General features: G+C 35.8%; 1 protein-coding gene across 1 annotated transcript in view; it reads right to left on the bottom strand.

Annotated features, from left to right (window-relative positions):
* Positions 1-383: 383 nt before the first annotated feature.
* Positions 384-11,969, bottom strand: part of LOC115968465 (DNA damage-binding protein 1-like) — a 12,895-nt gene continuing 1,309 nt past the window's right edge. The window contains 8 exon segments of the mRNA XM_031087868.1: positions 384-1,119; positions 3,787-4,071; positions 4,187-4,538; positions 8,155-8,429; positions 10,494-10,769; positions 11,174-11,284; positions 11,600-11,815; positions 11,912-11,967. Of these exon segments, the coding sequence (XP_030943728.1) occupies positions 538-1,119; positions 3,787-4,071; positions 4,187-4,538; positions 8,155-8,429; positions 10,494-10,769; positions 11,174-11,284; positions 11,600-11,815; positions 11,912-11,967 (2,153 nt within the window). The 3' untranslated portion in view covers positions 384-537.

Raw genomic sequence — 11,969 nt, 5'->3', positions numbered from 1 at the left:
AAATTATTAGCTGAAGCTCTGTATCAGTGGACAGTGCTTGCATAGATTCATCATGGGCTGCAACACATGGTGAAAACCCCTTGAGTAAAAATTCTAGAAATGGTTGTGCAGACTCAAGGAAAAATCAAACTGGACAGAGAAACCGCATTTCACCATTTCACCATTTCAAACTCCCCATTTCACCAATCCATCTCTTGTAAGCAACCTGTGTTTCATCGCTAACCAACATATAAAGGCATGCCTAGGGATCATTTGTGGAAACCAAATCAGCTTCCACCAAATTACCACAGCAGCCTTATATCTGACTTCTTACCAGGCTGAAGCACAAGAGTAACAGCCATTCTTTGTATGCACCCAAACCAACGGTTACTAATGCCACAGGATAGCTTAAAATGATCATGGATATAATACACATACAGGACAAATTATTTTTTACAAACCATTATGTACTCAAATATTCCAAAACAAAAGAAGATATAATCTGCAAAATGTTACAAGTGAGGGGAAAAAACAAAACCCTTCAACTAGGTTACAATATCAATGCAATCTCGTCAATTCTTCAACTCTCTTGCAAAGCTCCTCAACTGTAACATTCATTGCTTTTGAAACCTCGTCCATCTTACTACGGTTGAGATCAAGGAATGACTCGATGAGATCTCCATCCAAAAAATTTCTGGCATCAACTACTTTCTTCTCATTGTTAAATGACCTCCACTGCTCGTGGCTCAACCCTCCAACACCCTTTATCACCTTCCTCAGGTTCGACTGAAGCTTCTCTAAAAAGAGATACTGCTCATGAGGAAGGGAAGCAATGACTCCAATTACACCATTAACAGTACCAAAAATGACAGTTGGAATCTGGCCCACATCAGAATCTGGCAAGCGCATAACAAGGGAACCATGTCGGAATCGATTGACAAATTCTCCAAGGTGATACTCGCCAGCTACCTCAAGACGGCCCCGCTCCTCATCAGTGGCACCTTCACTGTTCTTCCGAACAGTGAAAAGATTGAAGTTATTTTCAGCACCAAGGTAAATGTCATCATCAAGAATCTCAACAGCTGCCATCCAATTTGCATTATAGTCACGGGCTCGCTCCTCAATGGCACCTTCTTCATGCTGAAAACAACGAGCAGTTGTGTATTAATCAGCAAGAGAACAGGCTAGCTATTAGAATCATCGTAAAATCTAATCTGCTGTCCAAGAAGACATGAAATCGTTTATGTTTGAAGACCCAATAGGGGAGTCTTTTGTTGTACAGCGGAAAGCAAGAAAACAAACAGGAAAACAGGAAGAAAACAGGCTAGCTATAAGAATCATGGTAAAACCTAAACCACTGGCCAAGACATTAAAAATTTATGTTTGAAGACCCAAATAGGGGAGTCTTTTGTTGTTAAGCGGAAAGCAAACAGGACATGTATAATGTTGGACTTGTATATTATTTTCGATTGGTAACTTTTTTGAACCCACAACCCCCTCTCCCTGTAACTGTACTACAGGAAGAGGAGGTGCAACTTAGCTAGAGCTCATTGGCTGTTGGAGTAGTAGACATTAGACAATAAGCATTACTTTAAACTAGTAAGTTGCACGTGCGATGCACGGATAATGTTGTAATGTTTTATATAAATTTGTTTTTGGAAAATATTATACATATATTATAGCATATTTATTATAAAACTTTGTTAGTAATGAATTCATCATAAAAAGTAACAATTATAAATTACACACATATATCTATTATAATTATTTTGTTCAAGTAATGAGCAATATTAAAACAATTTTGGAATAATATTGTATAATAAAAGTTGATAAAAGCATATTAATTCATTCTATATTATTGATTTCAATTATGTGATATAATAAAAAGCTTCATTACAAAATCTTTTTTTTTTTTTTTTGCTTTGTTATTGCGGTATGGTGACACTTGTTATCATCATCAGTTTCTCCATCTTCAATGTTTGAAGTTTAGTCCATCCATATTTGTTCAACTTTTGAGCTTTCATCATTTTTTCCTTTAATTTTGTTGCATCATTTGTGTTAATCACTAATGAATTGGCATTGGGAGATTCTTGATTGGATCTTACAAAGTTTGGACTTTGTCGCTAAGATTTTTCGTAGGTATTTGCATTTTTATTAAATTTCAATGATGTGACAGTTTTTTGCAAATTTTTTTATTTTTTATTTTTGTTAATTTTGGAATAGTGCAGCAAAAATAATTAATATAGCATATTGGATTGTGTATGTATATTTTTTCTCCCATACCTTTTTGTCATTTTAAGGTGCATAAAAAATCTTAGCAACCAAGTAATTTTCAAAACCATCCTTTAGATTGAATTCATTCAAATGAAGTAGGAAAATCCTTTTTTTTTTTCAAATCACATGGGACTCCTCCTCCAATATCAATAGTTTTATAATAATTTAAATAAGTTGTACCTTAGTTTATTTTCAACAAAATTTCTTGTAGATTTTTTTAGGATTTTCTTAGCATCTCGATCAAACATCACAAAATTTGTTTTGTCAATTGCATCAAAAACTTCAATTTGAATCCTGTATCTGAAGTAGTTTACAATTGTTTATATATATAGTAGTTGCAGTGAGATAAATATATTATAAATATATTTGGAGAGTATGTAGTTAATGTGAGTGCTTCTAACTTTGGGATAGAAAGATTTGTTTTTGTTTCATATTTTGCACACCAAAATGATCATGCTTGTGATTTGACATTTCTTTCACAAAGTATGCACAAAATGTAATACCAACCCATTATGATCTATTGAGTAACAGTAAAAAATACTTAATATAAAAAAAAGGATAAAAAATGTTAAATTTATATGATAGTAAAAAAAAGTTACTGTGATCTATTGGGTAACAGTAAAAAAAACTTAATGAAAAGAGGTAAAAAAGGCTAAATACAATATTATAGTGCCACGTGACAAGACCTCATGCACTCTCACATGAGGTCTCTGCTTTTATATATATATATATTAAGGTAATAACTACGCTTGAGTTTTTCATAAGTTTTGGTCTATTTTTAAAAGGTAATCCATTTTGTAGTAAATAGCTTTTGGTCTAATTGGTCTAATTGTCAAGAACAGCTCACATTTGATATAATAGTAAAAAGAAGTTACTATGATCTATTGAATAACAGTAAAAAATGCTTAATTAAAAAAAAAAGGTAAAAATTTTAAATTTATATGATAGTAAAAAAAAGTTACTATGATCTATTGGGTAACAGTAAAAAAATCTAAATGAAATGAGGTAAAAAATGCTAAATGCTATATTAGAGTACCACATGATAGGACCTCATGCACTCTCACATGAGTCTCTACTTATATATATATATATATATATATATATTGATTGATGGTAAATGATAGGGTAATAAAATATTGACGGCTTATCACTTACCTTGTATATTAAGGTATATTGTTGGAGTTTTTGGCTAGGAAAATTTAATTCAGACATATGGAATTTGATTCCAGGCTGTTTGATGTGGATTGTTTGGACGGAAAGAAATCGGCGCTCTTTTGAGGACACTGAGAAATCCTTGGTTCAATTACAAGCTCTGTGCCAGAAGACTTTATTTGATTGGTCTAGGTGTTGGGGCTTCTCGGAATGCTCCACTATCTTAGAGTTTATTTCTTCCCTTAGTATTGCATTTTAAGTTTTTCCTTTTAGTTGTTTGCTGTTTATTTTGTTTATTGCTTTTCCTTGTGTTCACCATCATGAACACCTTGTATTGGCTTTTGTCTATTTCTTAGTTTGTTTTAATAATATTATTATTACCTATCAAAAAAACAAGGAGATTGATTTCATCAGGTCACCAACAACAATGAAATCTCCACGAGTTTGCACATAGAGGGCAAGTATGTGTCCGTGATGTCCACATTCAGATTGTAACTCACGAGTACCATCATCCCGGAGCATCCACTTGTACAATTGGATTTTTTGATTGATAGCAGCCAGCAGCTTGCCGTTGAAAGCATTCAGAGAGTAAACAGATCCTTTGGTTTCCTTCTCAGCAATAAGCTGTAGCTTCCCGTCTTCAACAATGAAAACTAATATTCGGCCCTAAAAATTGTTCATGAAGGAAAAACAAAAGTTGGAATGACAGCATCATATCTAATTTTAGGTTTTGGGGAATTAAAAATTAAATAAGAAAAAGGATCAGTAGTGTCACAATTACCTTGGTTGGCTCATTCTCTTCTGGTAATACATATGCAGTGCCCGCACAGTAGTACACATTACTATCATCAGAGAAAGAACAACTAAGGATGGAACAAGCATATTCAAAGGTGTCAAGTTGGTAAGTGGATATGAACTCAAAGGTCTGGTCATCCAGCAGACGGATATAGTGCGTTTCAGAATCTTCTGTACTGGACTGGTTTGACTTCAGACTGCAAATAGCAAAGGTCCTGGACTGCTCTTGATGACAGATACGGCGTGCATGCTCCCCAAGCGGTATAGAGCGGATATGAAGTTTCTGGATATCATCAATGGTGCCAATAGTAAGTTCACCTTCTTTTGCAATTGCAAGGCTGTTGACAAAAGAATAAAAAAGAAAAATCAATTTATTGAGAGAGAAAAAGGCCCTAGTGTCGTGTCTAGTCAGGCCAACAATTATGCAAATGTGTGTGAACCTCTTCTTTCTCTGGCATTTCACTTTTTGAAGCATGATGGTTTTCCGAATGCTATCTAGTTATCGTAAATCATTATACCATAATAAATAATCCATCTGTCCCATAATGAGTATATTGGTTCCATTTTATCTCGTCCCATTATGTGTCCACAATTAGGTGAAAGCAATTATCATTTTATCTTAATCTTGCATACCACCTTCCCCACACAACTCTTCTAACTTTAGGAGGTGATTTTTTTTTTTTTTTTTTTGGTGGGAGAGAGGGGGGGGGGGTGTGTGTGTGGGCGGGGGAGATTTATTTTTGAAATATGAAACCTGCAGCACTAAATGCATCTTTTGAAAAAATTGTGTAATTGCCAAGGATGACAAACCTTATAAAGGGAATATCACTGTTACATGAAGTAGTCAGCTTTATACTTACAAACAAAATTATTAAAAAAAAAAAAAAAATTAAAGCTTTATTGTGGACAGACTGGACAGGTTCATTCAGACTAGCATACTTGATCAATTCAGAAGCAAATTATTGCCTAGAAACCCTAAACTTTGGTACACTATCTGTTTATCTTCCAATATGGTGCAACAATAAATAAAAAAGATGGTCAAACAATCTTGCCCTATCAAAACTTGCTTAGGTAGGTATATTTTTGCTGTTAATGCCTATTCCCCCAGATTGGCCAACATAAGAAAACAGAAATTCATCATTGTCCAGACTCCAGATATTACCGCTTTATCACAGCAACTCATTAAGAAGTGCACAAAGTCATGTTCAGGATGAGCAATTATGAAAAATAATTAAAAACAATGAATAAAATTATTCCCCAACTATAGGAAAAAAAGTAAACAGATATTTCTCCAGGTAAAGATATAAAATGACATGTAGCACTAAAGATTTTGATAATTAAGTTCACTAATTTGATCCAAAGTTCATTTCTTGATAAGTAACGATATTTCATATTTGCATTAATTTTAAAGGAATTTTACAACAGGTCAGGGAAACAATTTTAAGAACACAAGCTATATCAGCTACTCATACAAACAAATCACCAGTGCAGAGAATCCAAAAAATCAACGGCACAAGAAGGTCTACTATCATCTACAAACATTGAGGAAAATAAAGCAATGACAAACCGAGACTTTATTCTCTCAATTGAAAGGTACTATCTCTAAAATTTTCCCTATTCCTTTCCTTCAAAATAATCCACATATGGCATAATGGAACCACATTCCAAATACTACCCATAACGAGTTTCGTTTCATTTTCAACTCCTCCAACATGTAAACAACCTAGGCACTGATTTGCATTACCCATCTCACTTCAAATACCACAAAAACAAAAGTCCATGATTCAATACTTCAAACCAAAAAGACAATCTTCTACCATCACCAACCAAGAATTTAATATATATATCTGTAACTTTGATCTAATCGCTTTCTTAACACCCCACCCCCTCTCTTCCACCACATATTTAGCTACTACCACCCTTCTCTACAAATCGCCATCCTCTTGAATGAGCCTCCACAACCATTTCCCCAGTAGTTCTTGGTTGAAATTACTCAGTTTTCTAATCCCAATCCTTGAAATTACTCAGCAAATGAACAAATAATCCTCTAGTAAACTGATTAAACTTCTTCTCCTCCTCCATTCTCAAATCAAGCTGCACCTTCTCCAATCTATTAGCTACACTAACCGGAATAGAAAAGAGAGGTAATAAGCAAACAAGCTTGAGAGAGTGCTCTTTATAAGAGTCACCCTACCCCCTTTTGATAGATACAACTTCTTCAACCCTGCAAAACTCTCTCAGTCCTCTCGATTGTACTATTCCACGCTGAGCTAGCCTCAAGGCTCCATTTGTTGGGGTGAAAAGGGATAGGCCCAAAGAGCCCTTCTTTACCACTTTAGGGAGTGGGGGTGAAGGGGGGTTTACATACAACCAAGGCAAAGTGGTTTATGCTTGAATCTCAGAGGCATTCTTATCACTTGGTATATCCAAGTCCATGTCCTATTTTGGGTTCACTTAGAACTTCGGCAACCACCCTAAAAGGTGTGATGTACATGCACCAAATTCAAGGGGGTGCAACGCTTCTCAGTTTGGGCCTCATATTTCTCCTACATAAGATGTTCGTATGGTGGCGCGATGTTCTATGCGAATCCACTTTGAAAGGACATCATACCAAAGTTGTACAATTAGGGCTGCGATATGGTTTTATTCTGTTTATAGTATCAGAGGTTATGTTCCTTTTTTTTTGGGGGGGGGGGGGGGGGGGGGGGGGGGATTCGTCTCATTCTTCTTTGGCACCTATGGCTACAGTGGAGATCGGAGGTGTTTAGACCCCAAAAGGAATTTGGGTTTTAGATCCTTGGGAAATCCATTTTCTTAATAGCCCTATTCTCCTTTCATCTAGAGCTACTGTAACTTGGGCTCATCATGCTACACTTGCGGGGAAGGAGAAATGGGCAGTTTATGCTGTAGTAGCTACCGTTTCACTGGATCTAGTATTCACTGGCTTTCAAGGAAGGGAATATTATAAAGCACCCTTTCACTATTTGGATAGTATTTATGGTTCAACCTTTTTCTTAGCAACTGGCTTTCATGGTTTTCATGTGATTATAGGTATTCTTTAGTCTGTTCTCGATCATATGTGGTATGTGGTATTTGCCAATATCTTGGTCATCTAACCAAGGAGTCTCACATTGGCTTTGAAGCAGATGGTACTGGCATTTTGTAGACGTGGTTCGGTTATTCCTATTTGTCTCAAAATTATAGAGAGAAATGGAGGAGTGAAAACACTTTACTGCCGTTTGGTTGGGCAAAACATAAAGTGGATAGAAAAGGGTGTGGCTGGTTGTTTCTACCTGGGCCCACCAAAACATGAGTGTTTAAAACAACAATAATAATTTTTTTTTTTTTTTAAAGTGAAGTGAAGAACATTCTGAGAAAATAAAAAATAAAAACCACATAAAGATCCTTGTTGTGTGAGTTTTCACACTGCCTCTTAGCAGCCAGAGAAGATTCCAACCACCACCAAATACTCTGACGATTCTTGGTAAAATCCTATTGTTCTATGTATTCTTTCTCTCTTTTTTTCCTTTTCTTTTTTTCATGTGTGCTTAAGATCTAAGCTCGTCTTGAACCAAAAAACCAACTCATTGTAGTCAAATTCAAATGAAAAAATTACCCCCAAAATAATAAGGGGGATATTGGTACATTCATATAAACTACCTCTTTTATTCTTCTCAACCAAACAAAAGAAATTTAATTATTTTTTATAATTCAATTGTTACAAGTGGGGAGGGGTATTTGAACCTCATAAAGGAGTCCAGACAATGCAGTCAATTTAGCTCGTACCTACTAATTTTTTATGAATAGAAATGTGTTGCATTCCAAAATAAAATCAAGATATACCAGATCAAATGTAAATTGGACATAAGAGGATAAATTCAGAATTATTAACCAACTCTATCCTATATTGATTGGGTACTGGCCGACTTAGAAGGGAGGGTGGAGAGAAAATACCTGTCTGGAAAAGCTGCAGAGTTAAAAGGGCACATATGGCTAACTTCTTTCAAATTAACATTGCTGTAAAGTAGCTTCTTGTTGCTACTGTAGATAACAGTTGGCCTATCTGACGCAGCAAATACATGTGTAGTATTCTTGGAAGAGAAAGTGCGAAGAGTAATAGGCTGGGTCCCAAGAGAGACCTTTTTCCTATCTGCTAGTTCACCAGTACTTGTGTTCAATAGAAAATTTAATAAATGTCCATCTCCAAGGGCACATAACAAGTAAGATATCTGAAAGAAACCCAAAAAAAAAAAAAAAAATTACAAACTTGAGAGGTGCGAAAAACTAGGAAGCATATAATTAATGAATTGAAGAAGAATGTTCATTAACTTAATTGGATGTCACCCCCCGCCCCTTTTTTTAATGTTCAAATAGATGTCAAGATTACCATTGAAATTCCTCTAGAAGTCTACAATAAGAATTTTTTTTTGTAAGTATTTGAGCAGGAGGGGAAGGGGAGATTTAAACTAGTGACATCTGCCTCACAAGGCATGGTCTCCCATTGAGGTGCAATAAGAACCTAAGAATCACTGCCTTTGACACTGGCACGACAACACAACAATATATACATGTGCGCAGTGTGTGCGCACATGCAATTTTAGGTTTAAATGCAATAAAGTTTGTGTGTTAATATTTATTTACGAATTTATAAATTCTTTTAGCAAATATAATCTCTTTAATGTTAGGATTGAATCGCCCTTTTTTTCTATAAGGAATGCCACATTGTTCAAAAATAAAAAGAGGCCCAGTATCTTATGGCACTAACCAGCTGGAACCATCCACTAATACTTTTTTTCTCAGAAAACTCTTAATCCTCTACAAGGTTATGATTTCTTCTTACTTTCCTTGCTTAAGAACAAAAAAGAAAAACACCCCTTCCACAATAATCTCACAACACAAAAAAACCGAGAGAGAGAGAAGCAGAGGTAGCTCAGCCTCCACCACCAAAGCTCCAGGATTGATGGCCTCATCCTGACATCAGGGACAAAGTCCACTCCTCTGAACTCTACTGCCTCGCCCTATGCCTTGAATGCATTGAGAAAGCTCCTATGATCTCTGCCACCATGGTCACTACAACCTCATTGACTCCCTCCTCTTTGAATTAAACCAGGTCCCATCTCACAGTAGGTCATCATGCATCATCACACTTTTCCAAAATTTCAAGCCTTCCATTTTTTATTTCTTTTCAACTTTAAGCTTACTGTGTCTCAAATGTATCCAGAAAATGTCCCAACTTTAATACACACACAAATGCAGTTGGGTCCTATGCAAGCCTGTGTTTAACATGAACACAGAGTGTCTGTGTTTTAGATAAAAACTAATAATTGTGAATTTTTTTATTTTATAAAAAAACCTTCCTTAAAGGAGGTTTTCCGGTGTTATTTGGCCTAGTCAGGATAAAGAGGCTTCAGTGACGGATCTTACAAAGTTCTGCAATGGTGCCCTACAGTAGGATTTAAATTTTGTGAGAGCCATGCAGGATCAGGAGTTGGAGTAGTTGGGGGTTTTATGGATTTAATCTACTCTATTCCTGTGAGAAGGAATGGGCAGGACAAGTTTTGATGGAGGTCAGCTAAAAGATGGGGGTTTGAGATCGACGGGTAGTATCAGTCTTTGATTTGTATTATTGATATATCTTTTCCCTGGAGAAGCATTTGGAGGTCAAAGGTGCCACCCAAAGTTGCTTTGTTCATGTGGACTCTGGCTTTGGGCAAAATATTGACGATAGATAAACTGAGAAGGAGAAGATTGATTGTGATAGACTAGTGTTATATGTGTAAATGTGCTGGGGAGACTATGGACCATTTACTCCTTCACTGTCCTACTGCCACAGAGTTATGGTCTATGGTGCTCGGGCTGTTTGGAGTTTACTAGGTTATGCCGAAAAGTGTTGCGGAGTTACTAGCTTCTTGACAAGGCCAGTTTGGGCATCATTGGAATATACCTATTTGGAAAGCCATTCCACATTGTTAGCTGTGGTGCATTTGGAAGGAGCATAATGCTCAAAGTTTTGAGGACTGTGAACGGACTTTCCTGAGCTTAAGCCTTTTCTTTTCAAATTTTGATTGATTGGATGTTAGCTTTAGGCTGTTTCTCTATCTGTTCTTTCCTGGATATGCTTGATCTTTGTACTTTGAGAGTTTAATTTACTTGATTTTCTTGTTCCCCTGCATACCCCTTGGTGTACGTTGGCTCTTTTTTTACATCAATAAGAATGTTATTCATTAAAAAGAAAATGCCTTAAAAGAATTGAGGCAAGAGTAAAAGAAAATAAAGCTCAAACACAAGCATACCCCTTCAAAGACACAAAGAAGAACAGAGCGAGGTATAATTTCTCCCCCCAAAGGCTCCTTAGTGATAAGATTCAGGTCAGGAAGCGAAAATATCCGCACACTAATATCTGTCCACATACCAACAGCAGCTAGCTGACTATAGTTGGGATTCTCCCCAATGGGGTTTATGTCAAGGCATGAGATCTCATACTCCAATTGTGCATGTTTTACTTCCGTCAAGACCCCATCTCCAATTTCTAAATAAACCAAATGGCCACCACCAGTTGCCAATAAAACCTGTCATAGAAGTGCAATGCATCAATTGGTTATTTATTTTACAAAGACAACACAAAATGTTTACAAATACAATCCGAAAAAGGTAAGAGAGTGCCAATAAACAGCAATTATGTTCTCCACTTATTTGCAGTGTTGTAGGAGGTACATTCTCAAAACTCAATCCATGCCCACCCAAAGAAGTGCACCATATGATGAACCAGATTTTAAAAACAAAGAACAAACTAATTTATGGGGGGAGTGTTGAAAAAATAATTTTTGGAGTTACAAGAATAATTAATTAATAAATTTTTTTTAAAAAAAATGTTATTGAAATGCATTATTGACTTTTTTTTTTAGGAGAATAATAAAAATTACAAGATAATGGAAAGATCAGATCATGACAGTACAGAAATGGGTAAACTAACCTGGGTGGCATTAGCAGTGGCAACATTAATTGAATAGCCAGGTCGAGCATTCCATTCATTCCGTAGCTCTCTAGATGTAGAACTGACCAGTCTCACAGAGCTTGAAGTTACCTGTAAAGGCATTTAATTAGCCAGATGGAGCATTCAATTCATTCCATTTACTGACTTTTTAAGCTCAAACTCTAATCCTCATGCACAAATAATACTTTTGCACCCATATAATGCAAGTAAATAAAATTGTAGCTAAAGGAATTGTTCATCTCCACATCTTCCATGACACAATCAAATTATATAGGCCTAAACAAATGCCTCAAGAAAATGAAATTAATAGAAAACATTTATCTAGTTTGGATTCAAATCATCCAAAAATATTTTTATCAGTAGATGAGGTCATAGGTTGATAAGTAAAACAGTTAGAAAACCTACTTGTACAAGTTGGTTGAAAACAGCATCATGGCAAAATAGGGTCTGCACTTGAGAGCAGAAGCCCTCTATCTCAGTTTCTTCCAACTCATCCTCAATATTCATCGCCAAAATTCGTGTCTCACTGATAAAACTTACAACCAGGAATGTGTCAAATGGATCATCTGTGGAAGATCTTAGTGACCACATTCCCTTAATACCTTGAAGTTCCACTGAAGCCTATACCATTTCATATACATACATAATCAACATATTGCTATCATATAAGTGCTTACAAGGTTTGAGGGAAAAGTAAACTGCTAAGTTAAAACATACCTGTTCATTAATTCCTATTCCATTTCGAACTATGCGAAGAGAACCATCTTTATAAGCT

This window comes from Quercus lobata, chromosome 11 (genome assembly GCF_001633185.2).
Source record: "Quercus lobata isolate SW786 chromosome 11, ValleyOak3.0 Primary Assembly, whole genome shotgun sequence".
In the NCBI taxonomy this organism is placed as follows: domain Eukaryota; kingdom Viridiplantae; phylum Streptophyta; class Magnoliopsida; order Fagales; family Fagaceae; genus Quercus; species Quercus lobata.
Note: the sequence above shows the minus strand (reverse complement) of the source record. Positions and strands in the feature narration are given on the sequence as shown.